Source organism: Eulemur rufifrons, chromosome 17 (assembly GCF_041146395.1).
Source record: "Eulemur rufifrons isolate Redbay chromosome 17, OSU_ERuf_1, whole genome shotgun sequence".
Lineage (NCBI taxonomy): Eukaryota > Metazoa > Chordata > Mammalia > Primates > Lemuridae > Eulemur > Eulemur rufifrons.
This window is the reverse complement of record NC_090999.1, coordinates 7,148,300-7,175,820: the sequence shown is the minus strand read 5'-3', so window position 1 is coordinate 7,175,820 and position 27,521 is coordinate 7,148,300. Positions and strand designations below refer to the sequence as shown.

The following is a 27,521-nucleotide window of genomic DNA, read 5'->3' as shown; positions in this document are numbered from 1 at the left end:
ACAAATAACCTCCAGTAACAATCTCGTCCTAGAACAAAGTTTTATTTAAAATTTTATTCCCTATTAAGGTCCTTCCTTAATAGTCATGTACAACTATGATTGTTAATGAATTAGACTTCAGATTTCTAAAGTTCAAAACAGAACTTCCAAATAGGAGGTAGTTGTTTCAGTCCCACAGTAATCTAAATGGTGAATTGTGTACCAGTGTAAATGTTTCTGAGCTAAAAAGAAAAAACAAAGTACCTACAAATCATTAGAAGAAAACAGAAGAAAAAGAATTGTCCATTTGGGGTAGGAAAGGCCTTCTTAAAGAAACACAAAATTCAAATACTAAAAAACCAAAGTCTGACAAGTTTGACTAAATCATAATTTAAATATTTTATATGAGATACCTTAGAAATAATCAATAAAACAAGAGAAAATGCACACAATGTGCGAAAGAAGTATGATCCCAAATACGTTATCAAACTCCTACAAATCAGTAAAAATGACACCAAAAAGTGAAATTTAAAAAAACAAGAAATTTATAAAAACGGGAAATTAAAATAGTTGGAAAACACATGAAAAAATGCACAGTCTCACCATTAGTTGGGAAAATGAAAATTTAAACAAGGGGATGCGATTTTTTAACCATTAGACAAATTGGCAAGTCTGAGAAACAGCACGTGGTCCTGCGGGTGGGAAAGGGCTCTCTCGCCCCCTGCTGGTGGCTCAGAGCAGAGCCTTTGAACCCGGCAAGACGCCTGCCTGCCAGTGGGGACTTCTGAGAAGAGGCGGATTGTAGGGAAATCGTTTCAACACACGAAACTGTTCCTGGGTAACTCACAAAGTTAAAAATTTTACCTTTGAAAAATAAAGTCCAAGTGTGTGGAAATAAGAAAGTACACATCTATTTCAATTAAAACAAGGCAGTGACATGAAAAATACTGATATATTTCATTGTATCATTCTCTAATTTATACAAATTAAGTTTATTCAAATGTCACGCTTTTGTGCCAAGTTTATTTTGCAAGTGATTGTTAATTCTTTAGCTACAATTTCCCCACATTTTTACACTACCATATCTTTTTTCTATACTTTTTAAACATTAGGTACAGATTTTGTAAAAAGTTAAAAGGGAAAAGCACATTCTTTCCGCTGAATATCATATTATATTTAACTTAAAGATTATTAATCTTTTGAATATCAAAAATTGAAGCTGCTGGGGGTCCCAAAATAGCCCTGAGGTCTGAATAGGAAAATATCTTTTATAAACTGTAACAAAACTCTCATCTCCAAAGAAAACACTACGAAATATACACAATTATATCTATATTCAACATTTTTACAATACGCAGAGCCCTACTGGACTCTTAGAAATGACAGTGAAACTAGGTCACATTCGGAAAACAGAGCTTATGCCAAGATGACGTCACTGGAAACCTGTGCAGGGGTCTGCTCAAGTCCGCACCATCATGAAGTTGCTGTTAAAACACAGGTCCTGGGACACCCAGTAAATGCCAGGCAGAACAGCCGTTTGCACAAAGGAATCTCAGTGAGATTAGCTTTTCCTGTTCATTTGAATGAGGTGTAATATTCAAATTCCTCAGAATGCCCCCAGGGCCCACTCCCAGGGTTACTGGTTTCATGTCTGGGTCTGTAAGTCCAGTGTATCCATAGCTCTCCAGTTACTCTAAACCAGCTTCCAGAACTTTTGCTCAAAACCTGGTGTTAAGGTACCTCAGTGACAACGTCCCAAAACTTCACAAAGCCTCAGGTCCACACAGAACACTGCCCTACCTGGGATGGCCAGCTTCGTGTTTGTTTTCCTCTTACATTTTCTTTAAATACAACAGAAGGATGTAGTATTATGATGAAACTATTTTTCTCAAGAACCAAATTGCGTTAGCAGCACTTAGAACATCTAATACTTAGGCAGACTTGGGGAAATCCCAGAGCGTCCTCATGGTAAGATGTTGCTTCTACGGTTAACCGGGTGCCAAATGTCAAGGGCCAACTCAGCCCCCACCCTGCGGCCGCAGGCCGATGCCTGGTGTGGCTCTCCCAGGAGAGAATCCTCTGGAGTCTGGGCCCCTCTGTGCAGCCCGTGCATGTCAGCGGCAGAGATGACCCAGACCCACACCTTGTCACACACGGTGCGCGTTGGCAGAGCCTGCTGCTGAGGGCTGTCGAGCAAGGGCTGGGCCTTTTATCAAGTCGTATTTCAGGCTGGGTCACAGAGGAAACTGTGTATGCGGCACCGACCAGCATTCAACTGAGTCACTCGAAAATTAGTCACATCAATCCAGGTAGTGTTTTTCTTTTTTCTGTTTCTTTCAAAAACAACCTCCAGAGAAGTTTTTTTAGCCACTTACTTAAAATGTTAATGAAGAAACATGTGAATTCAGGGGCACAGAAATGAGTAGCTGACTCAAGAGTTATACAGACGATAAAACGAGTCCTAAATGCATGGAGAGGTGTGAAACCGAGGACAGCAATCGGCATTCGGGGAAGAGCTGTTTTTGCTGCAGTTCTCGGTGGTGAACAGCACGCCCATTGCGATGATTCTACACCCAATTGCAGTGGCTGTCATAAATGTGACTTTGTTTTGTAGGGACCTACTGTGATCAGGGTTCCACCTGTCCCTCCCCAGAAACCCATGGCCCTCCAGACAGTTGCCGGCTGGGACGGAAACCAAGGCCAGGCACTCGGGAATAGGGCTCCGGGCAGCTCTGAGGGGGCGCACCCACCCCTGGTGCAGATCCAAACAGTTACCCACAGCGGGAGGACCTGGGTCCTGAGCAAACACTCAGGGAATGCATTGGAATTTCCCTAAATATTGGAAAAAAAAAAAAAAAGTGCTTGTACTTTATCACCTAAAAGACCAATTGAGGCTAGGAATTTCCACCGGCACATGTTAACTGTGCCCGCCTGGGGAGCAGCCGATAGTGTTGGAGCAGCACACGGGCAGGCGAGAAGCTCCGGGCGCAGCTGGGGCAGAACAGCGCGCGCCCACAGCAGGGCTGTAGTCACCCCACAGAGCAAACTCGGGTGCCGAGGCAGATTATGAAAACAGGGTCTTGTCACTGTATGTAGTGTGGACAGACGGGATTACAGTGCTCTTGCCAGCAGGTCACCAGGGACATTCCTAGTTTGGGCTTATTTATTTGCTCTCTGAGAATTGTTCCTTCGTAATAGCTTGGTGCCCACGGTTCTTCCTGGCAGCCTGGAGACAGTGGGCTTTGCTCTCCCCATGGGCTTGTTTCACCCACAACCGCCTCATCTCTACTCCAGGGACCCGGCCACCCTGACTGCAGGGAGGGCAGAGGGCAGAGGCCGCCAGGCCGCCTGACTCGGCCCTTCCGCGTCCACAGTCGCATCATGAACCCCTCTGTCCTCCTGCCCAGAAGGGCCCACGGCTGAGATGAGGAAGGCGCTGCAGTTCTGATCTTCGCATTCCTGAGGTAGCCTCAGTGTGGCCACGAGCCTGTCGGGAGAAGCTTGAGAAGAAATAAAAGGTCCATTTCCCCAGTGCAGGGACGGCCTCCGCACACCCAGGTAATTCCAGACAAACTGTTCCACGCCGTTCCCGCCTCCTTCCTGGTGAGTATAGTGCAGGGCCGACCATGGGACACTTAATTCACAGAAGTAGAAAACAGTGTCATTCTTACTCCACGTGCTCCGTGTCAGACGGGGCGGGGGCGGAGACAGCTCTGGAGGGACAAGTGACGAACAGCCCATCTGTCTTCTCCAGCAGCCATCTCCACTCACTTGGAGGTGGATTTCGTTGTTAATACAGGGTCACAACCACAGGGGGCAGCTCAGAGGCACTGTGAGTGACTTCCCATCCACCCCAAAGCCATTCCAGCTGCCAGAGTCCCTGATCTCCAAAAACCAAGGAAATGTCACCGGAAGGGGGGTCCTGGGCATCTCACTCATAATCAGCAGCATCAACATTGTCTCAGAAACATTTCTTCTGTCCAGTTTAAGTATAATTTACTCAAACACTAAAAAGTATTAAAACATACTTCACCTTTTCCTCTAACTATATTTATATATAAATCCCTGAGAAGGTACCTGTCAACTTGAAATTCACTATTTACAGTTAATAAACTCCAGGGGCACGCAGAGACCCAGACCTCCTTCCTCTGGACAGCGTGGACTGTGCTGTCGCATGTCAGGGAGCAAACCAGGTCTCCCTTCCCAACAAAAAGCAGGGTGGACGGCTGTGCAAAATTCCAGACCACCAGCACAGAAGCCAGCGAGAGCTGCCGCGCATTCACTCTGGGAGATTTGGAGGCTACTAGACGCCTGGCAGGGACGCCGTATTGCCTCATATGAGCCCCTCCCCGTTCTGCCCTTGGGAGACCTCAGCGTAGGTGGCACCAGGATGACTGAGAAAATTAGCCAAACTGGGAGAAGAAAACAGGCAAAGGAAGAAAAGGTAAATGAGGAAGAAGCGAGGAGGCAAAAGGGGTGGCAGGGAATGAATGTGGTGACAAAGCCAGAGGGGACACTATGGTGGCCCAATAGGAAAGGGGAAAGGTCAGTGCCCACCAGTCCCCTTCCTGCCTGGATGACATGGGGGTGCAGGAAGGTGACTCCTCAGTGAGTAAATGCATGGGCAGGAGGGTCCAGCTTGCACAAACCTCTGTCCTTGCGGAGACCTCTGTCCACCTGTCCACCTGCTCCTGCAGAACCCTCAGCCCCAGGGAGGAAGAACTCCCAATGCTGCCCCATGGAGAAGCATCTGCACTTCCCTCCCTGCCCCCCTGCTGCCCACTCCAAAGAGAACAAGAGCAAAAGCCTCCCAGCAGAGCAAGGAAGAGACTTGGCCACACTCTCCTGGACTTGGAAATTTCCTCTAGTAGCAAACCTACTTCCATATGGCAAAAATGAGACATGCTGGGCCAGCTGGTGGTGAGCAGCGCTGCAGAAGCTGCCGGGACCCCACTTCATGAGAGCAAGGGCAGGGCTGCCTGCAGGCAGGCCACGGATGCGACTCCAGTCTGGAGAGAGGGACCGGTCCGTAATATTCTAAATCTATGGCTCCCAGGTATTTAAATTAAATATTTAAATAAAGTGCACACACCACAGCCACTGTACAACCCATGTGGCCAGAGACTCATGAGAATCAGAATTTCAAAGTGCTTTGGAGATTATGGACAGAAAACCCTCACTGAGAGCTTGGGGCGCAGGGCAGGCAAATCACATCTTGGAAACACTGTGAAGTCGGCATGAGGATGAACTAAACATCGGGGCAGTCATCACAGGAAAATAAAGTAACGTCCACACAAGGAACTCTTTGCACCTGAGTCTGGAGGAGAGGGCTGCCCTGTCGGCTCCAGGAGAATCTGGCTGAAACAAGTTTGCTTGAAATTCCAGCCTAGTCACCTGTTCTGAAAACCACCCTCAGCCCCACGTTGCGAGTGGGCATCATTCTGGGCTCCTTATTCTTTTTGCATCTTTTTTACATTTTAAGGATATCTGAATTTGATTTGTTTAAGGGCACACATGACTTAATTTTGTAATTCTGATAATTATGTATTAAATTTGCCCCCATTTTATTAAGTGATAGTTTTTTCTCATATCTATTTTTTAGTATGTTTAAGATGTTGTATCCAGTTTATCTAAAACCCTTTGCTTAAAATGAGTTTAGTTCCAGCAATAAATACATGTTTATCTCTGCGCTGTGTGTAATTTGACAATATAAGTTTTTCTTAATTATATTTTACTGTATGGAAAAGAGAGTTTAAAAAACAAGAGACAATGAAATGAGATCTCTCTGTCTCGTGTGATCATTTTGCTGTGCAGGTCAACGCCTCCATCAAATACGAGAATCTGTCATCACTTCATCTAATTAATAAGAACATTTGGGGCACACATGTACCCACAGTAAGAAAAGGAAAGACCAAAACATCAAAAAAGGGGGGAATCTCCCTATTTCTGTGTGAACTAAAACAGATATCACAAATATTTATTGCTAGAAACAGTATTCTAAACAAAGGGTCTTCACAAATGAATTAAAACTGCCTTAAATACAGAGTCTCATCACTAGTAAAATGCTGCAAATTTGATAAATAATGATTAGAAATACAAAATTATGCAGAAAACGCCCTTTGATAAATTGGTTTTTTAAAAATTCTTAATTGATTCTCTGAAGGGAGACTTTTAGGCCAGTGGCCCACTGGGTGTACTGATCCTAGAACTGGTCTTAGGCCAACGGATTTGCGCCATCCCCAGTCCCCGCGTGGGGGCAGGCTGAACAGACAACACGGAGACATGGGCCGCTGTGTGGGTCCCGGCAGGGGACTGTCACAGCGCCGCCCGAGCAGCTCAGCGGGGCGCAGGATAGGCGGTGGCGCCCCCCTTCCCCACGATCCCCGGAGCGCGGGTCGCGTCCTCGCCATCCCCGCGCCGCCCGCAGCCGCCGGGCTCTGCGCCCCCAGCCGCTCGTCCCCGCCCGGCCGGACCCTCACGTCCTCTTCCTCCAGGGCGGAGCGCGCCTTTCCTTCTGCGCCTCGGCCAGGCGCTTCTTCTCCGCCTCCTCCGCCTTCCTCTTCTCCTCCTTGGCCTCCTTGTACCGCCACTTGGGGATCTGCAGGTGGGCGCTGTCCTTGGTGCTGCCCTTCCGGGCCGGCCGCTCGGGCTGGAAGGTGGGCGCCGGCGCCTTGGTGATGCGGACCCTGGGGACCACGACGCCCGGCCGCACGCTGCTCCGCCTCAGCAGCTGCAGGGGCAGGAGGCTGGCCTTCCGCGAGGCGGGGGCGGCCCCCCGGGCCCCGGGCAGGCTGGCTCTCGGGACCCCCACGCCGGGGGCCGCCGCTCCCTGCGCGGTCCGGAACTCCTGCTCGGTGCCCTCCGCCTTGTCCCTCTCCCGGCCTTGGGTGTCCTGCTCCCCGCGAGCCGCCAGGATTTCCTGCACCGCCAGTCGCCTTTTCCCCACGTAGGGGGGGCTCTCGGGGCACACGGTCTGGCAGACGATGGCCACGGCGGGGCTGTAGAGGCTCGTGGTCATGCGGACCATGTGGTCAAGGACGCCGCCATCCTCCAGGCCCTGGCTGGAGCGGGAGGTCAGCGCGGACCGCAGGAACTCCGTGAGCCTCTGCAAGCAGTTTTTGGAGCCCGCGGGCTTCACAGCCGTCTCGGGGGGCAGCGGCAGCTCCGGCTTGTACTTTTCCCCAAACTGCTCCGGGCAGGGGCGCTCCAGCAGCCTCTGCATGAGGCGGACGGCCTCCACCCGGCCCGTGTACGTGGCCCACTCCTGGGACGACATCCCGCGGCGGGGATCCCTCGCGTGGACGTCTGCCCCTGGAAAAAAAAAACACGAACAGGAGTTGGGGCTGCAACAAGAACTTCTCCCTCCCAAGGCAGAGAACGGAGCAAAGGCAAAATGCCCAAACCTAGTAACAGACTCCACCCTAGAACTGTGCCGCTGAGATGAAGCTAAGTCGGCATCTGGCCAACACCTGTGTTTACTATTACATTAATACCACAACCCACCTCAGAAGTGCTCCATTTGACGGTTTATCTTTCCTTAAAAACAAAACAAAATCCTGGATTTAGCACCTAAATCACAGAATTTTTTAAAGAAATGAGATTCCGTGGCTTTCCGTCAATGGAGAGATGTGACTAGACAACAACGGTGCCTTGCAAACACTTGAATGATGCACTAGAATGTTCTAAAAATACTAACAGTAACAGTCACTTGAAAAGCACTTGGAGCTGCATCTGTGATCTGGCTTTTGTTTTTGGTTTTTGTTTTGAGACAGGGTCTCGCTCTGTCACCCAGGCTGGAGTACAGTGGCGATCAAGCGATCCTCCTGCCTCAGCCTCCGGAGTAGCTAGCTGGGACTACAGGCACGTGCCACCACGCCCGGCTAATGTCATCTCACTTTGAGGACTGCTGCGGGTCTGTGGGAGATGGGTGGTCCTTCACTTCTCCCACTGGGTGCTTAGCTGGCCATGGGTCTGTCACCTTTACCAGATGGTGGGCTTCTTCAGGACAAAGGCCGAGTCTTACTTAATTTTGTTTCCTCAACACACCTAGGCCTGGTGGGTAGGAGGCACGCATTTAACAAAGGCTCGTTACACAATGAATGGCGGTCACAGAGGCTGAGGGACCTGCCTGAGGCACAAAGCTGCTCACAGAGAGAGGGTCTCAGACTGGGGTCTCCTGACCTGAGCCCAGTGCGCTTCCCACCGTCCAGCAGGGCAGGTGTGATGGTGAATTTTAGTTTTAGTTTTCTGTGTCAGCTTGGCTAGGCTAAAGTACCCAGTGATTTAATCAAACATTAATCTGGGTGTTGCCTTGAAGGTATTTTGTAGCAGTGGTTAACATCTGTAATCAGCTGAGTTTTGTGTGTGTGTGTGTGTGTATGTGAGAGAGAGAGAGAGAGAGAGAAATTGAGAGAAAGAGAGAGAAATAGGGCCTCTCTCTGTCACCTAGTGATCATAGCTCACTGCACTTCCAACTCCCAGGCTCCAGCCATCCTCCTGGCTCAGCCCCTGAGCAGCTAAGACTACAGGCATCTGTAGTCCCAGCTAATTTTTTTTTTTTTTATATATATAGAGATGGGGTCTTGTTGTGTTGCCCAGGCTGGTTTCAAACTCCTGCCTCAAGCAATCTTCCCACCTTGGCCTCCCAAAGTGCTGGGATTACAGGTGTGCATCATTGTGCTCAGCCTTAATCAGTTGACCCTAATCAGCCTTAATCAAGGAGATTACCCTTCCTCATGTGGGTGGGCCTCATCCAGTTAGTTGAAGGCCTTCAGAGCAAAGCCTGAGTTCCTGGAGCAGAAACTCTGCCTTAAGACTGCAGCATCAACACCTGCCTGAGTTTCCAGCCTTTGTTTAGACTTAGCAACTCCCGTAATCACGTGAGCCGATTCTTTAAAATAAATCTCTTACTTTTTACATCCTATTGGTTCTGTTTCTTGGGAGAACTTTAACTGAAACATCCCGCAGTCTCCCTTACTCCAGTCGTTTCCTTAATGAATATCCCCAGACCGCCCATTGGCCCCAAATATCACAAAGTCGAACTTCAACTCAACGTGACGAAATCTGCACAGATTTTAACTGGGTGGTACAGACATTACTATGGAATTGCTGTTCTATTCATCTCGGTCCACTCTCAGCCCCATATACAGTTAAAAATCATTCAGGATTTCAAGTCCCATTAGTCATGACTCTGCCGGCAAGGCAACGTGGAGAAGTAGGGCAATTATCTAGTCTGTGAGCTCCTCGGGGACCCAGCCGGCAGAAGCTTCTTCATTTATATCCCACGCAGACCCAGGTGTCTGACAGGTGGCGGCTGAACAATATGTGCTGAACCGAGGGAGGCGGGGCCCAGCGCTTCCCTGCCCGGCCAGCCCACGGTGGCCTCACGGCCCAGGCAGACCCCGCTCACCTGAGTTCGCCCGGTAATGGTCCTAATTCTGTGACACATTAAAGAATAGCCGTATTAGACGAGTGGCAATTATTTGGAACTGGAAATTGGGATGGAACTCATTAGCTAGAGCACGATTTATAAACTGACTGAAATGAAAAGGGGGCAGTAAAAATGTCATTGCAAAAAATAGATGACACATTAAACCTTAATTAATTGCATGTCACTTAAAAAAGGAACAAACTGCAAAATTAAAATCTTAATGAACACTGCTTGAAAGAGACATTTTTCAAATGCTAGTGGAAAACCAGAGACAGAGCTGTCCCAACTCTTCTTCCTGTTGTTCTCCTCCCTTTTCAAAATGATCTCAGGAAATACAAACACTCTAAGGAACAAAGGCCGAATCAGCCCTGGAATCCACGTCATGCTATAAATTAGGGATCCACTTCCTTAGGAAATTACTATTAAAGGTAATATTAATGGACTGAACACAGTAAGTAAATTACGAAAGACAAGTACTGATGATTAACATTTTATATGAATACTTTTCAGAGAATACAGAGGACTTGCGAAACGCCTGTTTCCATCTTCTCCCCTGTAGACCACCGGCGTCCTCACCTCCCACCCAGTGTTGTTTCACCCAGGGCTGCAAACATGCAGACAAGAGCTGGGCTCCTGCCAAGGGGCCCATCTGCTGCCTTGCTGCATGCTGCGAGTTGTCTATGCAAAATCCTGTATTTTATTCAGGCAGCAACATGCTCATTTCTAGACAATGCATCATGATCAGTCTCACCCAGGGTTTCTGAACCTTGGCACTGTTGACATTTTGGGGCCAGGTAACTATTTGTTGTGGGGCCTGGTTTCTGCAGTGTAGGGCTTTTAGCAGCATCCCTGGTCTCTACCCTCTCGATGCCAGTAGCATCCATCAGTTGTGACAACCGAAAATATCTCCAGACGTGGGCAAATGTCCCGGGGGCAACGTCATCCCCAGTTGAGAGTCACATCTAACTTAATGACCGCAATCCTGTTCCCCATTTCTCCAGCCTCCCTGACAACTAAAAGTGGCCAAGCAACCCAGGGCTGGTCACTGAGCCCTAGAGAGGGGTTCGCCTCCCGCCAGAGGGGTCAGTGTGGCTGAGGCTGCCGCTTCCTGTCTAAACACAGCTCTGAGCCCTAGGTGGCTGGGGACTCTCAGGAAATTGGGAGGTGACAAGTCAGAAGCTAAGGGGAGCCAGATGGCCAGGAGAAAAGAACCTGGGTCCGTGGTGTCTTCAGGGAGTCCCAGACCAGCTCTGGACAGTGACTGCCAACCTCAAGATGTCCAGAGAGGTGAGAAAAATAGACGCCTGTCTTCTTTAAGCCACTGTGCAGTCAGGATTTCTGTTACTTGCAGCAAAAAGCTTTCCAAACAGGTGCTAAAGGGAAGAAAATCTACTTTCCACCACTCATTCTCAGGAACGCTTTTACCGGGAGTCACGGCCAGGCCCATGGGACCAGTAGGAGGTAGATGCCGCGTGAAGCCCAAATGTGCCACTTTCTTTCCTGTTTCTCTGCTAGTCCCCAACCCTGCGTATCCACCCTACAAAGCCCAGCTCAGGGGCCTTTCCTGGTCACAGGGAACCACTGTGGAGCAGCCTTGCCAGCCTCCTCCTGGGACACATCTGGCCTGTATCTTGGGCACTGTACATCCAATCTGGATGCAGGGTCACAGGAAAGAGCCCGTGCTCCAGCCCAGCAGTGATGACAGGCTACCTCTGTGGCATGGCAAGTGGCAACGAGGCACCAGAGTTGGGGGCCAAGTCCCCAGCCGCCCTTGGTGGGGCATCTCTGTGACGTAATTTACTCGTGTTAGAGAGTCCAGGAGGCCTGAGTCCCGGCTGTGCACAAGGGTGACCCGCTCATTGGTGCACAGTTATTATCTTCCATCTTGTTCCCATCTCACTCCCTCCCCCTCATTCCACCTCCTGGAGTCACCTTCCAGAAAACTACCTGCCCCCAAGTCCCTGTCTCGGGGTTTGCTTTGAGGGACGATATGGATGCCTGACTTTTAGTCCTTCCTCTGGTTAATAACGTGAAACAATTCCACATGACAAGTTTGCAGGAAATTCATATTTTCCTTATAAACATAAAGAAACCTGTGTCTTGATATAAATCACCTGACCTTCCAGAAGCACGGGGCTTGCTTAAGCCAAGAATGACCACAGGGCTGACAACAGGGGTAGCCCTGCTGTTCCTCACCTTCCTCGATATCTAGAATCACAGGAAGATTCCACGTTTTTGTTCCCTGGAATCACAGGAATAGTCACGCATTTTGTTTGCTTGTTTTTGCTTCCCGAAGGCCGCGGCGATCAAACCACAGTTGGGTAGAAGCCTGAGCTCTCTTAAGCAAGTCTGGAACCCACCAACCTCCACTGGTTCTGCCCCTCTTTAGAAGAAAAATCACATCCTCGATCTACTTCTCAGAGCTGGTTATTTAAACAGACCTGTCACTCTGGGGCATTAATATTTCACGGCATTAACAAGATTCTGCTTATGAGCAGAGCAAACACTATTCCTTAGGAAGCCAAAAGCCAAAGATCCAATCAGTCAGCTTTTCAGAACCTGGTTATATTTTTTATTAAAATCCAAAGTTTCCATAATTCTAACATTATTTTCTTCTACCTGACAAGGCAGATAAGAGCTGATCTGTGCTTATATGTTATGAACTACAGGCAAATCTAAACAGTTTAGGGGTGTGTTGAATTCAACAATTCATCATTTCTGAAAGGAAATGGTTCCTACTGAATATAATGAAATTGCAACTCAGGTGTAGAAAAACACTCAGGTTCAGAAATATGCTGCACCTGAAAAAATTACAATGAGATATGTATTTTTTTTACCATTAATATGTAGTTATGCTTATGTTTTTTGCTTTGAAAATTACCACAGGATGACCATTCCGCAAATAGCTATGGAGCTACCTTCCTCAGCTATACATAAACACACTTCATGTTAAAGTGTCAATCTAATAAAAATGCTCAAGCAATTAGTGTCTTTACATGCTTTGAGTTTTCTTAATCTCCATATATTTACATAAATGGAAATAAGACAAAAATATTTGCACAAATTTTTAAAATCTATCAACAAGCATCCTTATTTCTGTCTACCAAACCCAGCGAAGCCATTCAACACAGACTTGCTTCTTTTAAAACATATTCACACATCTACTCTAAAAGGAAAATGGAACCCACTATTCTGGGGAGAAGAACCATAAGCTAACTTAGTAGTAACAGTAGAAAGTAAAACTATTCTATTAATAGAAGTTAAACACTACAACCAAAGCCTAAGAGGGCAGCTCAAAATCTCCCTGCAAAGGATGTCGTGTTTTGACTGTAGGCAGGAATACAGAACGAGCTGGAAAGGGAGAAGACAGGCAAGAGGGGAAAGAGTCTCTTCTCACTTTGTCCATCTTTTCCCATTTAAATTAGTTACATCAGTGGTTCTCTACGGAAAGCAATTTTGCCCTCTGGGAATGTTTGGCAATGTCTGGGGACATTTTTGGTTGTCACAGCTGGGGAGGTGGTATAGTCGGCTAGGGGGTGGAGGCCAGGGATGCTGCTAAAGTCCTACAATTTGAAGGAGAGGCCTCCCCCCAACAAAGAATTCTCTGGCCCCCGATGTCAATAGTGCCGAGAATAAGAAACCTCTGAGTTACGTGCTTACTGCTCTCAATAAGAAAGTTTAAGCATCTCATCACAACGATATTTTTCAAAGGAGAAAAATATACCATATTTTTTCATTCATTTCACGAATAACTATTGAGCACATGAACTCACCAACTGTGAAAACAATAACAGTAATCATAACCAACACTTAATGCAGGCTTTGTCCATGCCAGGCACACGTCTGAGGCTGTCCCTGTGTGAACTCTCTCAACCCCATCATGCCTCCCTGCCTATCATTAGCCTCTGTTTACAGGAGAGGAGACTGAGGCCCAGAGAGGTTAGTGACTGGCGCGAGTATAGACATGGTAAGTGGAGAAGCTGGAGGTGAGACCAGGATCCAGCTGTTCTGGCCTCGGGATTGCTGGCGTTGACCTCTCTGCACCAGACCACACACGGTGCAGGGAGGGACGCACTAGAGGATACAGCACACAATAATCCGCCATCACTTGTGCGGATTATTCTAGGCTTCGATGGGGGAGGGGCTCACAAAGCGGGGAACAGGGAAGGGAAACTATAGAAAAGCGAGCATCAAATTCAGCTGGGCGGGGGTTGGGGGTTGCACACAATGTGAACACCAAACCCACTGCCCTCCAGCAGGCCCATCACTCCGAGTGATGTGGAAGGTGTTGCTAGAGTCCTGCAAATGCTGGGCAAGGGTCTGGAACCTCTAAGAGACCCAGGGAAGAAAGCACAACAGCAAAACACAGCCCCGCACATTTTCCACAGTGACTAGAGGGCAACTGACCTAAAAAAAAAAAAAAAAAAAATAGTTTGTAGCTCTAATTTACCAGGAAAAATGCACTGATGTGACTGACACTATAACTTTTCAGTTGAAAAGTAAATTACTGAAGATCTACACTCAATTATGACTAGATCCAGAAGTAGTAAAATCAGAAGAACCTTCCGCCAAACACATAAGCATCACGTAGTCATCATTTAATTAGCAGGAAGTGCTTCTCGTTGATACAGGACAGACAGGGCCTAACTGTTGAAACTGATCTCTCATTTTTAAAGAAATGAAACTGTCACCAAATCAAAAGCACAATCAATGGATTCATTTGAATTATGATTGTTTTTTATTTCCAAGAAGGTTTCTATCTTCGAAGACTCTATCTTCATTCACTGAATTATTTTTTTAATAGCATCCCCTAAGACACTCAGGTTCAAGCAGTAGGGGGAAAAAAATCCAAGGCCAGTTGTGAATCCTCTGACCCCAGACTAATTACAAGAAAAACAACAGACAGGCTCAGGTTGTACACTGGCCAGTATCACGACTGTCACAGCAGGGACAGCAGGTTAAGACTGAGACACTTCTCAGACCGGAGGGCACTGGGGACAGGTGACAGCTAAGTGGGGGAGCCTGGCTGCAGCCCTGGAACAGAAAGGGACAGTGATGGAAGAACTGATGCCTGGGAGAGCTCTGATGCTGTCCTTGGGATAACCGAGATGGGGGGACACTATGTTTGTGTCACCCCCAAAATTCATAGTTGGAACTTCATACCCACTGGGATGGTGTTGAGAGGTGATTAGGGCATGAGGGCTCTGTCCTCACGAGTGGGATTGGTGCCCTAACAAGAGGCCCACAGGACCGTCCTTGCCCGTTTTGCCGTGAGAGGACACAGCAAGAGTGAACGAGCCCTCACCAGACATGCAATCTGCCAGCTCCTCGAGCTGGGACTTCCCAGCCTCCCCAACCGTGAGCAACAACTTTCTATAGTTTATAAACTTCCCAGTCTTAGGTATTTTGTTATAGCAGCGGGAACAATAAAGACACAGGGGAAATGCCACCCCCTTCAGGAACTCACAGTGCCAAGTGGGATTAGCTGAACCAAGTGCCAAGAACAAAAATACAGATAAATTAAAATGACAAAATTAAATAATGACAGCAGCATCAGACACTGACTGAGATGTCAGCTCTCCCTGTTTCCAACACCACATATGCTCGACACACGCTTCCTCCCTGGATTCTCAAAATAACCCCAGGAGGTTGGGCTAAAGATGATGGTGGATTCCATTTTAGAGTGAGGAAAAGGATTAGAGAGATGGATTGTGTGGAATTTAGCTCAGTAGTTCATTAAATTTGTATAGCCCCTGAGAGTTTACAAATTATCATAATTTATCCTCAGGGAGGTGGGAGAGAAAGAGGTCATTACTCTCATTTCACAGATGGGGACAGGGAAGTGCTTTCCCCAGGAAGTCACAAAAGCCAAAGGGGTCTGCCCAATTTATCTGAAGATACAGGCTGAGAACTTTCCAGTCTATGACACACCATGGGAAAAGTAAACTGCCACACACCACGTCACCATGCAACGACAACCACCAGCAGGCAGGGAGCTGGGATGGCCTAGGCTGTCCCTCCTGTGCCCACCTTCAATAGGACAGTCTCGCTGTTCAGAGCCAACATGGGACACCCATTTCTGAAGGGGGACAGACACGGACAGGGCTGGGGAAGCAGGACGGTGGGCAGGAGGAAGCTAAGGAGTGAGGGAAGACCCCGGCCCCTCCCCAGCTCAGCAGGGGGCAAGGGGAGTGGTGTGTCTTCCCTCCGAGACCCTGAAGGCATTTGCTTTTGGCTTTTTTTTTAAACTGAGATGACAGCCATACACCTCCACAAAGAAACTATTCCTTGTTGCAGCTACTTGGCTTTGTTTCTACAGGAGCGATTCCTCCCAAAACATACGGTTTAAGGGGCTGCACAGGACGGTGGGACCTACCTGCTAGCATCAGGGCTCGGATGCAGTCGGTGCGGCCCTGCATGGCGGCCTTCATCAGAGCTGTGAACCCGAATACGTTCCTCCTTTCAAGGTCAAGGCCAGGGAAATAGTTCAACAAGTAGTTGGTGATGGTGGCGTGCCCTGTGGAGAGAATTGTACACGTGTGTAGGTTGGTGGTCCCGCAAGAAGTGCTTAGTCCAGCGAGGCCTTCCTGGAGAGAGACAGAAGCGCCGAGTCATGCCTGGGCCAGCGTCTGCCATGTGTTCTCCTCTCACCCCAGGACGGAAGCTCCTGTAGCCCAGGAAGCCGAGGGAGGCAGGGGACGCTGTCCCAGCCACTGCAGTGCTGTTTCGGGTCTGTCCCGTCCCTTCGGCAGGCCCTGGGGGCTGAGCTGTCCCTCACAGGTGAGGAGGCAAGTGGGCCTGGGCAGATGCCGGCAGGATGCGCAGCTCCCAGCAGGAGCCGCCAGAGCAAACTGACAGGAAGCTACAAATGAGCTTCGGAACCATTTCCAAGTGCTCTGAGCTTCGGGGAGGAAAAAGTCATCCTCACAGCAATCGGATGCTGCCAATTCACGCTGGCACCCTCTGTCACCACACGGAAGCACGAGTCTCTCTCACACACAGGCTCCACAGGGAGTGCTGCAGCCCAGACCCCAGCCACAAACCCAAGCAGGTACAAATATTCACTGGAGAATACGAATCTCCCTCCTTTCTCACCTGGCATCTCCAGAAAGGATCTGACTTTCTGCTCATTCCCACAGGGCTTCCCAAAAAGCCCGAGGAGCTCTCAGTTAGAGATAAGGAGAACATGGTATAAAAAGCAGTATTTCCAGGATTCACCCACAGAAAACCAAAACCGAGCGGGAGACTGTCCTCAAATAGAACTACCTTGGCCACAGAAAGTGGCTCTTGGGTCAGTTGTCCATGCCACCCAAGGCCAGCTAGCCCATCCTACACCCCACCCTCCTCCACTTCAGCCCCTAGAGCCGGGTCCCACCCTCAGCACTGCTGGCATTTGGGGCCGCAGAGCTCTGTCGTGGGGCTGCCTGTGCACTGCGGGATGGGTAGCAGCGTCTCTGGTCCCCACCCACCAGGAGCCAGCAGCAACCACCCCCCACTCCTGCCCAGGTTGTGACAACCAAAAATGTGTACAGACGCTGCCAAATCACCACTGGGGGTGCAAAATCACCCCAACTGAAAACCACTGTCCTAGAGGCTCGGACTTCACTCTTTCCTGACCAACCTCCCCATCCCCGGCTCCTGGCCAGGCCCCTCCCCTGGCTGCCACTCCCATCCTGGCCCCTGCAGCTGATGGCTAAGGTGCCCTCGGGGATGTGAGACAGCTGCAGAGGTCCCTCTTCTGACCCCGGTGGAGGTGCCAGGTGCCCAGTCCCCATCCTTACCTGCTACGACTCAGCTCCTGGAAATGCCCCACTCATCCCAGCCCATGCATGGTCCTTGACCCCCACGTCGGGGCCCTGGGACATTTCCATGCACTCTCCTTAACTCGGCATCACCCTCCCCCCAGGAGCCTCTGCCCCGTGGAGAAGCCAGGACTGCAGTGCAGAATGCCCATGGCCGGCTGATTTCAGGGTGGAGATTTCCAACAGGTGGCATGGAGTGAGGTGTGGGACACAGGAGAGGCCGAGAGGCCATAATCCTCTTGAGGCCATCAGGCAGCCATGAGACCTGAGGGGGTGCTTCCCTAGACTCGCCCGCTTTGCCCTCAGACCCTGCAGCAGCCTCAGTGTCCTGCAAACCCAACCTGAAACCCTCCCGATGCATGGAGCGGCGTCTGTCTCCCGCCACACTCGGAGGGACACAGCTGTCTGGGGTGGAACACAGGGTCCTCCTTTGAGGGACACATGGCCACTCCAGGCTGCTGCCACCAATATTAAACCACCAACTTCTAAGGCAAGAACAACAAGCAACAAAAATGAGAGCATGAAGCACGGCTGCGGCTCAGCCCATCTCCTCGCTCACCACAAATACTAGAAGGTGACCCACGCATCCTTCTGAGGGAGAAGCCCTGACGAATGCGATAGTGTTAGGATGGTAACAAGCAGGACAAAGAAACGGGTGCGGCCCCCACGTGCGCACAGGCTGCAGCCGGCACCTGATGCTGACTCGACTCATTACACGGCGTTGCCCTCCGCCGCCATTTACTGGGTGTGGGGAGGGGACAAGGCTACTGTCAGGTACCCAAGGCTGCTGAATGGCTCTCAACTGGTGAGGGAAGGGGGACCCTTCGATCTCAGTTTGGTTTATACTCCAGTTAAACACTTGGCAGCACCTGTCATTAGATTTAGCCAGAGTCATAGTGAAACAAATTGCGATTGGTTTAGAGCCATTTCTTTAAAACTGTGAAATCACATGTCCCGGTCACAATCCTCAGCAAGATGTCCCTTGCACTGATATATCCTAAACACTTTAAACAGGTGGGGAGGGGAACTGGAAATCCACAGAGTGAACTGCCCAATATACAGATCTGTTCCGCATATGATGTTGCGTTTAGAAAACCAACATGCAGCCAACTTCGACATCTGCAGAAGTCACACCCTGCTTCCCAGTGGTTTTCCAGGATGGCAGAATAATACCTCTGATCATGAAGAGGACCTCATCTGATAAAAATCAAGGTGGACCCAATGCGTCTAAATATATATAAATACTAACCATTCTTCTTAAACACCATGACAAATAACCGCAGGGAACTTCCCTTTTCTTTGGCATGCGTGTGCATATATGTGCATATTTTTCTATATATTATATACAGACACATATGAGAGACACAAGCCTTTCTCACATGAGGGAACACAAGCCCACAGCATCCCGAAACCCAGCTGGAGCCCAGTCCAACCTAGACATACTGTGCAATAGACTTGGCTCCTGAAGTCCCCAGGGAAGCCCTTTTAGAGGGTGGGCTCACCACAGAGACCCCAGAACATCCCACATCCCCCAGAGAGCCGTACGCTGCCTAAGAGCAGGGCACACATGGCCCAGGGGGTAAGTGGATTTGGATGAAGTCACTCCAGTGGGACAGTGTGGCACGGAAGAGAGCTGGCTCGCAGGACACTCAGGTTCAAGTCCCAGGCCTGCCACTCCAAATCTGGGTGACCTTGGGAAGGTGAGTCAACGTTTCCACATCTGTAAAGTGGGAGATAATACCGGCCTCACAACTGTGAAAGTTATAGGAGATAATGTGTGTAAAAGGTGCCCAGCAGACTAGACAAACCTGCAAGAAAAATTCCAAATAATCCACGCAGGCACTCCGTTCTCCGGGAGGTAGAACATAACTCCCCACTCCTTAGCCTGTGGCTGCACATAGTGACTTCTCCCCAGAGAGTCAGCGGGGAAAGACAAGGGAAGGAGGAACTTCTCAGTGGAAACCTGACTAACACAACCTCGGCCGGGCCACCAAGGCCACCACCAGCATCGACGAGTCACCTTGGCTCTTCCCTCTGTGGTCCCCTCCAAAGAGCTCCTGACTGCAGTCCGACCATGGGAAAGCATCAAGCACACCCGAATTGAGGGACATTCTACAATACACCAAAGCCATCCTCCTCAAAACTGTCAAGGTCGCCAAAAACAAGAAAAGTCTGAGGAACTGTTAAACCAACAGGAGACTAAATAGACACGATGACTAAATGCAACGTGGGATCCTGGGACAGAAAAAGGACATTAGGGAAACACTGAGGTAATCTGAATGCAGAACGGACTTTAGTTAGTAACAATAATGCACCAATACTGTGTCAAACGCATCACACTAACGTAAGATCCTAACAACAGGGCGAGAGCTATATGGGAATTCTTTGTATTAATACAAGCTTTGTGGTTTTGCTTTAAGCCTAACCTATTCTAAAATCTAAAGTTTATTTTTTAAAAAAGGGAATCTAGCATAGAGCCATTCAGAGAGTGCAAGGCAGGGACGATGCCTGGTGTGGGTCCTCTGCACACTGTGCCCCAGCCGTGCCGGTGGCGGGAGCTCACCAGGGGACCCCCGGTGGCAGCCAATGGATAGAAGGTGGTGCCCGCGCGACCCCCAGCAGGGCAGAGTGGCCAGCTGAGAGCGCTCCTACAGAGGTGAACGGATGGGCCGGGGTGCACAGAAGGAGAAAAGCCCACGCTGACTGGCGGCACCACCCGCCCCAGGCTTCTGTCTCTGGCGGATGGCAACAGCGCGTCCTCCAGCAGCACACGGGGGCAGAAATCCGCGGTGTCCCGGAGTCACCAGATTCTCAGCCCCGCCCAGCCCAGCCACGCTGTTTCCCGCTTGCCACTCCCCCAAGCCCCATGTGGAAAATTTTTAACTTTTTACACTTTCAAGTCACCAACCTCAAAGCAAAGCCCTCTCCGAGATGAGTCACCTCCTACTTCACGGAAACCACAAGAAGGGAACCCCCTCAACGTTCCCCCAACCCCACACACTTCCCCGCACTCACAGGCAGCTCCCCTCCCTCTCCTGCCCAAGGCGCAGGGAGGGCCCCCCCCCCCCACCTGTGGGGTCCCTCCTCCCTGTCCCGTCCTTCCTTCTTGAGGAACTCTGGCCCAGCCAATGTCTGCAGGCCTGAATGCTCTCACTCAGAGCCTCTTGCTCCTGCGTGGATCTCGGCCGTCTCCAGCAGCCTAGCTCACCTGATCCCGGCCCATCCACGGATGCTCACATCTTAGAAAACTATTTGACCCACGATAATCCCTGTCTTCATATTCCAGCCATCATAGACTCCTCAGTCTAACTTCTAGAGACATCTGCTCTCACTCTTGCTATCGACACTCTCTGATTCCGCTGCAACCGCCTCCCAACAGCCCCCAGTGACCGTCCTGTAGCAAAATCCAACAGTTTCTTGTCAGTTCTCACGTCATGTGACACCGCCACAGCATCCACCATTTCTCTTCCATCCTTTTTGAAACACTCTCTGTCCATGGACGCTCACCTTCCGATTCTGCCCTGTCTCACCTGTCTTCATAGGCTCCTTGCTCTCCCCTTCCTGCAACGCCCTGTCCCTCGGACGCCTGCTGAGCCCCCTCCTCGTCCCACACGCTCCCCTGGAGCCCGTCATCAGCTCTAAAACTCCAAATCAACTCCCTCTAGGTGTCTCTTGTCTCAAGTTTTTTGCCTAAACATATTATCTGTCTACTGGGTATTCCACCGTGGATGCCCCACAAACTAACCAGACTCAGTTCATCAAACCCAAAACATCTTGCCTCCAAACCTGCTCCTGTCTCCCACACTCCATGGCGGACACCGCCAGTCTCCCAGGAGCCCCAGCCAGACAGCTGGGCTTGGTCTCAGACCCTCCTACTTCCTCCCCCACCCAGTCTATCACCGAGTCTGCCAACCCCACCTCTTAAATACCTCCCGAGCTCGTCCAAGTTTCTCCATCCCTGATCCGGCCACCACATCCCACTGGGCTACAGCTCTGCTCCCAACTGGCCTCCTCGGTCCCACCCCGTCCCCATCCAGTCCCCGCACCAGCAACAGGATAACGCCCAGGAGGAACTCTCTGACCATCGCCACCACCTGCTTAAAACCCTTCATGGTTGCCGCTGTTTAGACGAAGTCTCCGCTGTTTAACAAGCTTCTTACCTTTTCACCCTCAGCTCTCGCCACCAACGCCCTCCTCCTGCACCGTGTGATCACACTGCTCTCCACGTAAGTCACCCACGAGCCACTATTTCTCTAATCTGGTGGCTCTGCACATGGACTCCCCCTACCTGGAATATTCTGCCTCCCCTGGTCGCCACCTGACGGGCTGACCCTTCCAGCGCAAGCTTGTCCCTGGTCCCCCCGACCGGTGGCGTCTCCACGTGGATTTCCACAGCGGCCACAGCCCTCCCTCATTAGCCGGCTCACAAGCCCAAAACTTCTTGTTCGGAGGTTTGGAGGTTTCTTGAGCGCCAGTTATGGGCTAAATATGTTTCTGTCACTGAAACACAGAAACAAGTGAAATGCATATTCCGTTATCCAAGTGAAGGAAACAGGTGCTAAATGGAAGCTGCTCTGAAGATGGGAAAATGTCGCAGAACTGGGTTGCCTAAAAATTTAACTGGTTTGACTCCAGGTATCAAAATGTGGTTCCCAAGTCAGGCCAGCAGAGGGAGCTGTCGACTTTGGAAATATTAAATATGCCATCACACCAGCCACCCAACAGAGAACACGCTCCCAGGAATTCTTACCCAGAAAGGGGGAAAATGCAGACAGAGCACAGGGTTGGGGGGGGTGGGGGGCAGTGTCACGGTCCTTGCTCTGCGTGGCAGGCAGGTGTCTGATGGAGGACCCAGCCGGGCAAGCCCTGGAGCTGGCCCAGGTGCCCTGCCGCCTGCTGGGGCCGGTCAGAACAGCTCAGCACAGCTCAGAACACTGGGGCTCGCAGGAAAAGGCACGGCACTGCGAGGAAACCAGAGACTTGCCAAGTTCTAACCTCTTATTGGAAACAGTAGACACTGAGAAAAAAGAAAGCACTTCAAAGAAGCATAAAAAAATCACAATGCAGTCAGATTAAGATTATGGGTTTGTGCAGTGATAATAAAATAAGATAAATAAAATGAAGAGGCATTTATTTCTGGGTCCCGACCAAGTCTTAAATTCTCCTCTGCACTGGGATCTCCCCAGTCCCAGCTCGGGAGCCAGGCCTCCCCCCAGAGCCTGGGCCCACGGCCACCCCTCGGAGTCTCACTGCCACTCTGTTCCTGGGCAGCATGAATAATGCCAGGCTGGCTCTCAGCACATCTTCTTCAGAATTTTAAAAATCAATTCAGGGAATAACAAGTTGCAAGGACACATCAGAGGTTACTTATACCCAGAACAGGCTCCACTGACTCTAATGTTATCTACCACCAGTTCAAAGAGACCCCTGGCACTTTGTCACCTCACCACACTCATGATGTTCTGTTAAAAGGGAACAAAGAAACAGAGAAAAAAAACCCAAAACTCCATCCATGGAACTTCTTACTCATTTCTTTGGTTATCTTATTTTATTTTTGTTAGGGGAGAGGTGGTGGGAGTTGAAATTACTCACTAAATGAAATTTAGGGATTACATGAGGATTTATTTTCATACATTGACTCCATTGTAAAGGCCTAATACATTTGGTTGTATTTTTTATTATGCATTAAATATCCAAGGAGATTAGACTTTTTAGAGAACACCCAAAAGGCAGATCAAGGCATTTGCATCCTAATTTATACTCACACATGCCGAGTCCTGGAGGAAGCCAGAACTCCCCGGGCTCAGACGGCCAACCCAGTTGCCACAGCAAATACTATAAACATACGGTTGCTCAAAAATTTTGCTTCACAACACTGATTCTGCTCAGGGTGCTTGTTGATTAGACCAAGTCAATTTTGGTCATTGTTTTGGTACCGGCTTGAGACACAACCCTGGCTGGTGAGATGTCAACAAAACACGGCTGGAGGCTTCTGGAAATGTTTTCCTGTCTTTTAAAAAGGGACACAGACAGGGATTTGCACCTATTCTCTGAAGCCCCTGAGTGGAACAACATAAAGCCGGGGTGCTTAGAGCTGCCGGGGCCACCTTGGGACCAGGAGGGGAAAGGCAAGAGAATTTATGAGAAGCAGCCCCAGGTCCTGACTTCACTAGGTGAAGCAACCCGCCAACTGTCGCCTTCAGACGGTGTTGTGTTGCAAGAGAAGGCAGCGTCCTCACTGCCGAGCCAAATGCATTGTCGCAGGTACTGGGCTCCAATGAGAACTAGGGAAATACAACTGAAAACAAGAAACGTCCATTCTGTGCTGGCAAACACTGAAAGGACCGATCCTAGCCAGAGTTGGCAAGAAGGCTCTTGGACACTTGGCACGGCTCTTTCTAAAGGCCACTTGGCAGCTATGTATTTAACATGTGCACACCCTCTGATGAAGCAATTCTGTTCACCAACTCCATCTGCGCATTTCTTCTCTTTCCTTTGCCCTGCTTTTGGCCCCGGAGGCTGAGCTGTGCCAGCTGCACCTGCCTGGTTTCCTACCCCTGAAGTTTCCGGTTTGGCTCAGCAAGGGGCCAGGTGGAAGCAGAGAGAGGGAGGATTCAGCCCTGCCTCCCACCCCACCTCCCACCGGCTCCTGGCTGCGGTTCAGGCTCCTCCCCTTAACTTTTTTCTTTCCTTTTTTCTTTTTTAAGAGAGACGGGGCCTCGCTCTGTTGCCCAGGCTGGAGTGCAGTGGCGCCATCACAGCTCACTGAAGTCTCGAATTCCTGGGCTCAAGTGATCTTCCCGCCTCAGTTTCCCAAGTAGCTGGGGCTACAGGTATGAGCCACCCCACCCAGCCCTCCTTTTAACTCTTTAAATGTGGGTTCCCTTAACTCTGCCCCCCACCCCTTTAATTGATGGTCCCTCATCAATTCCTCCCTTTAGCCCTCCGAGCACACCTGCTGCTCAACCTGTTTCCTGCCAGGGCCCTCACTAATACTGTCCTCAGAAATGCAGCCCAGACACAGAGGACTTCACCACAGCCTTGTGCAAAACAGGTTAATTCAAAAATCCACCTGCCCAACAACTGGAACAGTCAAGCAAACTGTGGTTCATCTATTCTATACAATATCCTCTTTTCAGCCGGGCCCTGTGGCTCACGCCTGCAATCCCAGCACTTTGGGAGGCCGAGGTAGGAGGATCGCTTGAAGCCAGGAGTTTGAGGCTACAGTGAGCTATGACTGTTCCACTGCACTCCGGCCTAGGTGACAGAGGGAGACCCCCACCTCTACAAGAAATAGAAAAATTAGCCAGACGTGGTGGTGCATGCCTGTAGTCCCAGCTACTCGGGAGACTGAGGTGGGAGGATTGCTTAAGCCCAGGAGTTCAAGGCTAGAGTGAGCTGATTGTGCCACTGCACTCCAGCCTGGGTGACAGAGGGAGACCCTGTCTCTCTAAAAAAAAAAAAATCCTCTTTCCAACAAAGATTTATTAAGCAAGTACTTCATGTCCAAGGGCTGGGCTAGGAGCAGGGTCAACCACAATGAGCAAAGTGCACCTGATCCCACCCCCCACTCAGAGTCCAGGCAACAGGCAGGAGTTACATGTCACACACAGGACTCGGGGTTGAGAGAACCAGGCAGGGCTCGTGGATGTCCACACAGAAAGAGCTCCTGGACATGTTAAATGAAAAAAAAATTAAAATCGCAATCTCTACAGAATTCTCCTAGTCGTGTAACTAAAACGTGCATGTTGGGAATCGCTGAGAGAGGCCTGTTAGGGCTGTGGTCACCGCTGGGGACCGCTGAGTGTTGATGTCGGGGTGATTACAAGAGTGAGACGGGACCCCTCTCTCTCTTTCTAGTAATACTTCTGTAGTGGTTTGTCAGTGTAAGCATATATTACCAGACCACTTTTGGAATTAAAAACCCTAATCAATACAACTGGTTATGGGTTCAAATGGGACATCACCGACTGAGCCCGAAGAGCTTGCCTTTGGTGAAACAGCACAGGAAAGTCACGGACAGATCTCAGTTGCTGTCCCTTATTTTCCCTTTAATTCCACACTGACTTTGTGTCCCGCTGACAACATCTCCCTTGGGGTCCGTGCCTCTGCAGGCCCTTACTGTCCACTGCGGGGGTCCCCGGCTGTCATCAGGTGTGAGAGCCCCAAGGGCCTCGGTCTTCCAAACGGGCTTCCCGGGCCAGCGGCAGCGCCACCCGGATCCTGTGACCTGCACGCTGGGGGCCCTGCCCCAGGCGTGTTCAAAGAAAAACTCTGGGGACAGGGCCCGGCAGTCTGTGTTTCAGCCAGGTGTGTGTTGAAGCCCAGGTTAACCAGCAGGTGATGCTGATCGGCTCGAGGTAGAGAGCCAGGCTCTCAGGTAACCGAGCCCGTGGGGAAAGGGCAGCCCCTGGAGGTTCAGAAACAAATTAGGGGAAAATCTCTTCCTCACATTGTGGCAATTAAGACAAACAAGGAAACGCTTTTGAATCTGCGTTTGTTTTTATTTCTGGGTAATTTAAAATCCCTCCTCTCCACTCTTCCTACAGCACCGTCAACAATCCAGTCCCAAAGCGCCCGTAGGCCAGGCGGGCAGGGCCGGGACAGGTGTCTGGAGCTCAGGGCCAGGAGCAGCCCGGAGGGGGCAGGGACAGGGACAGCTGCACACGGAGCTCGAGCAAATCAGTAAACAGGGGAGGGATGATGGAAGCCAGTGAAAGGGAAAAAACTTACAATCAAAAGAGAAGAAAACATAAATTATAATAATGTCTTTTTTTAAAAAAGAAGAAAACCCACGAAGGCATCACATCGTTAGCAATGGTCGCCCCTAGAGAGCAGAACTGGAGAGCGCTGGGACTGAGGGGGAAGAGATCTTCACCTTCAACTTTAATTGCTTATTTGGGTGTTTTTTTCCCCTAAACATTGTGCATTATATTTTAAAATTGTCCTACAAGACATCAGCAGGGCAAAAAGGAAGCAGAATAACAGACGTGGCGATTGCCGGCCTCCTCCTGCTGGACCCAGGCAGAGGCACAGCCCTGACACCTCCCTCAGGACAGCCCAGATCCTTAAACACATCCGTCATCCATCCCACTGCCCGACACAGAACCGCACTCCATCTGGAAGGGCGGCTCTCCCCGGCGGCCAGAACACAGGGCTGCGGTCTCCTGTCCCAACTTCCCACCCGCTACAGTCTCAATGTTTGTGCCCCCCAAAATTCATGTGTTGAAATCCTACCGCCAAGGCAATGGTATGGGAGGTGGGGCCTTTGGGAGGTGATTAGGTCACGAGGATGGAGCCCTCGTGAACAGGACTAGTGCCCTCATGAAGGAGGCCCCGGAGAGCTCCACCCCCCTGCTGCCCCTGAGGATGCAGTGAGAAGCCATCCGTCCATGGACTTCCCAGCCTCCAGAGCTGTGAGAAATAAAAGTCTGTTGTTTATAAGCCACCCAGTGTATGGTATTTTGTTTCAGCAGCCTGAACAAACTAAGACACTTTCTGTGACCAAAGGAATAGGGAGAAGCCAGTAGTGTGGCTAGAAACCAGGAAGGGACGCCATCCACTTGCCAGACACGTAAGGAATTTCATCTGTTCCTTAGGTAAGACAGCAGAGACAGGCCCACGCCGGGGAGAAGGCAGGGTGTTGCACCTGTGTAAGTGGACCTTGGCAAAAGCCCAGCAACGCCCCGCACATGAGAAGGGCGAGGCTGAGGAGAGGTGGTCTAACGGGATGCACTGAGGCCCCCTGATGCCAATTTTCAACACCCCAGGCCATGAGGCCAAGCAGGGCAGTAAGCCCACGATGCCACTTTTTTCCAGAGGTGACACAGGCAAGGGTCGGGGCTCAACCTTGGCAATCACAGGCTGCCCTACTGCACTCAACTTGGAAGTGAAACTATGCAGCCCGGGGTGCTGGGCCTGCACCCAGCCCCGGATTCTTCCCGCCACACCCCAGGCTGCTGGGCCCTGAGCCCGGGAAGTGGCTGGAGCGTCCCTTCCTCCCTCTGCCAGTCCCCCTCCAATCTCCAAGAGGACCTACGTCATCTCTGACTTAGACCAGTGCAGGGAAAGCATAGTCCCTATGTAAAGATGAGCAAGCCAAAAAAAAACGCCCAGATCCACGTAAAGACAGTGAGGTTCAAAAAGAAGGGGTCCAGGCTACAGGATCAGGGCAATGTTTCCATCTGAAATAGATTGTTTTTTCCACTGTGTCCTCACAGGACGGAGAGAGAGGGGGCTCTCTTCTTTTCCTGTTTTTACAAGGACATCAACCCCATCAAGGAGGCAGTACCTTCAGGACCTCATCTAAA

At 50.2% G+C, this 27,521-nt stretch overlaps 1 protein-coding gene across 1 annotated transcript in view; it reads right to left on the bottom strand.

Annotated features, from left to right (window-relative positions):
• Positions 1-6,443: 6,443 nt before the first annotated feature.
• Positions 6,444-27,521, bottom strand: part of ANKRD33B (ankyrin repeat domain 33B) — a 70,132-nt gene continuing 49,054 nt past the window's right edge. The window contains exons 3-4 of the mRNA XM_069492495.1: positions 15,786-15,926; positions 6,444-7,290 (exon numbers count right to left, since the gene is read on the bottom strand). Coding sequence (XP_069348596.1) covers positions 6,455-7,290; positions 15,786-15,926 — 977 coding nt within the window. The 3' untranslated portion in view covers positions 6,444-6,454. The remainder of the gene's footprint in view (positions 7,291-15,785; positions 15,927-27,521) is intronic.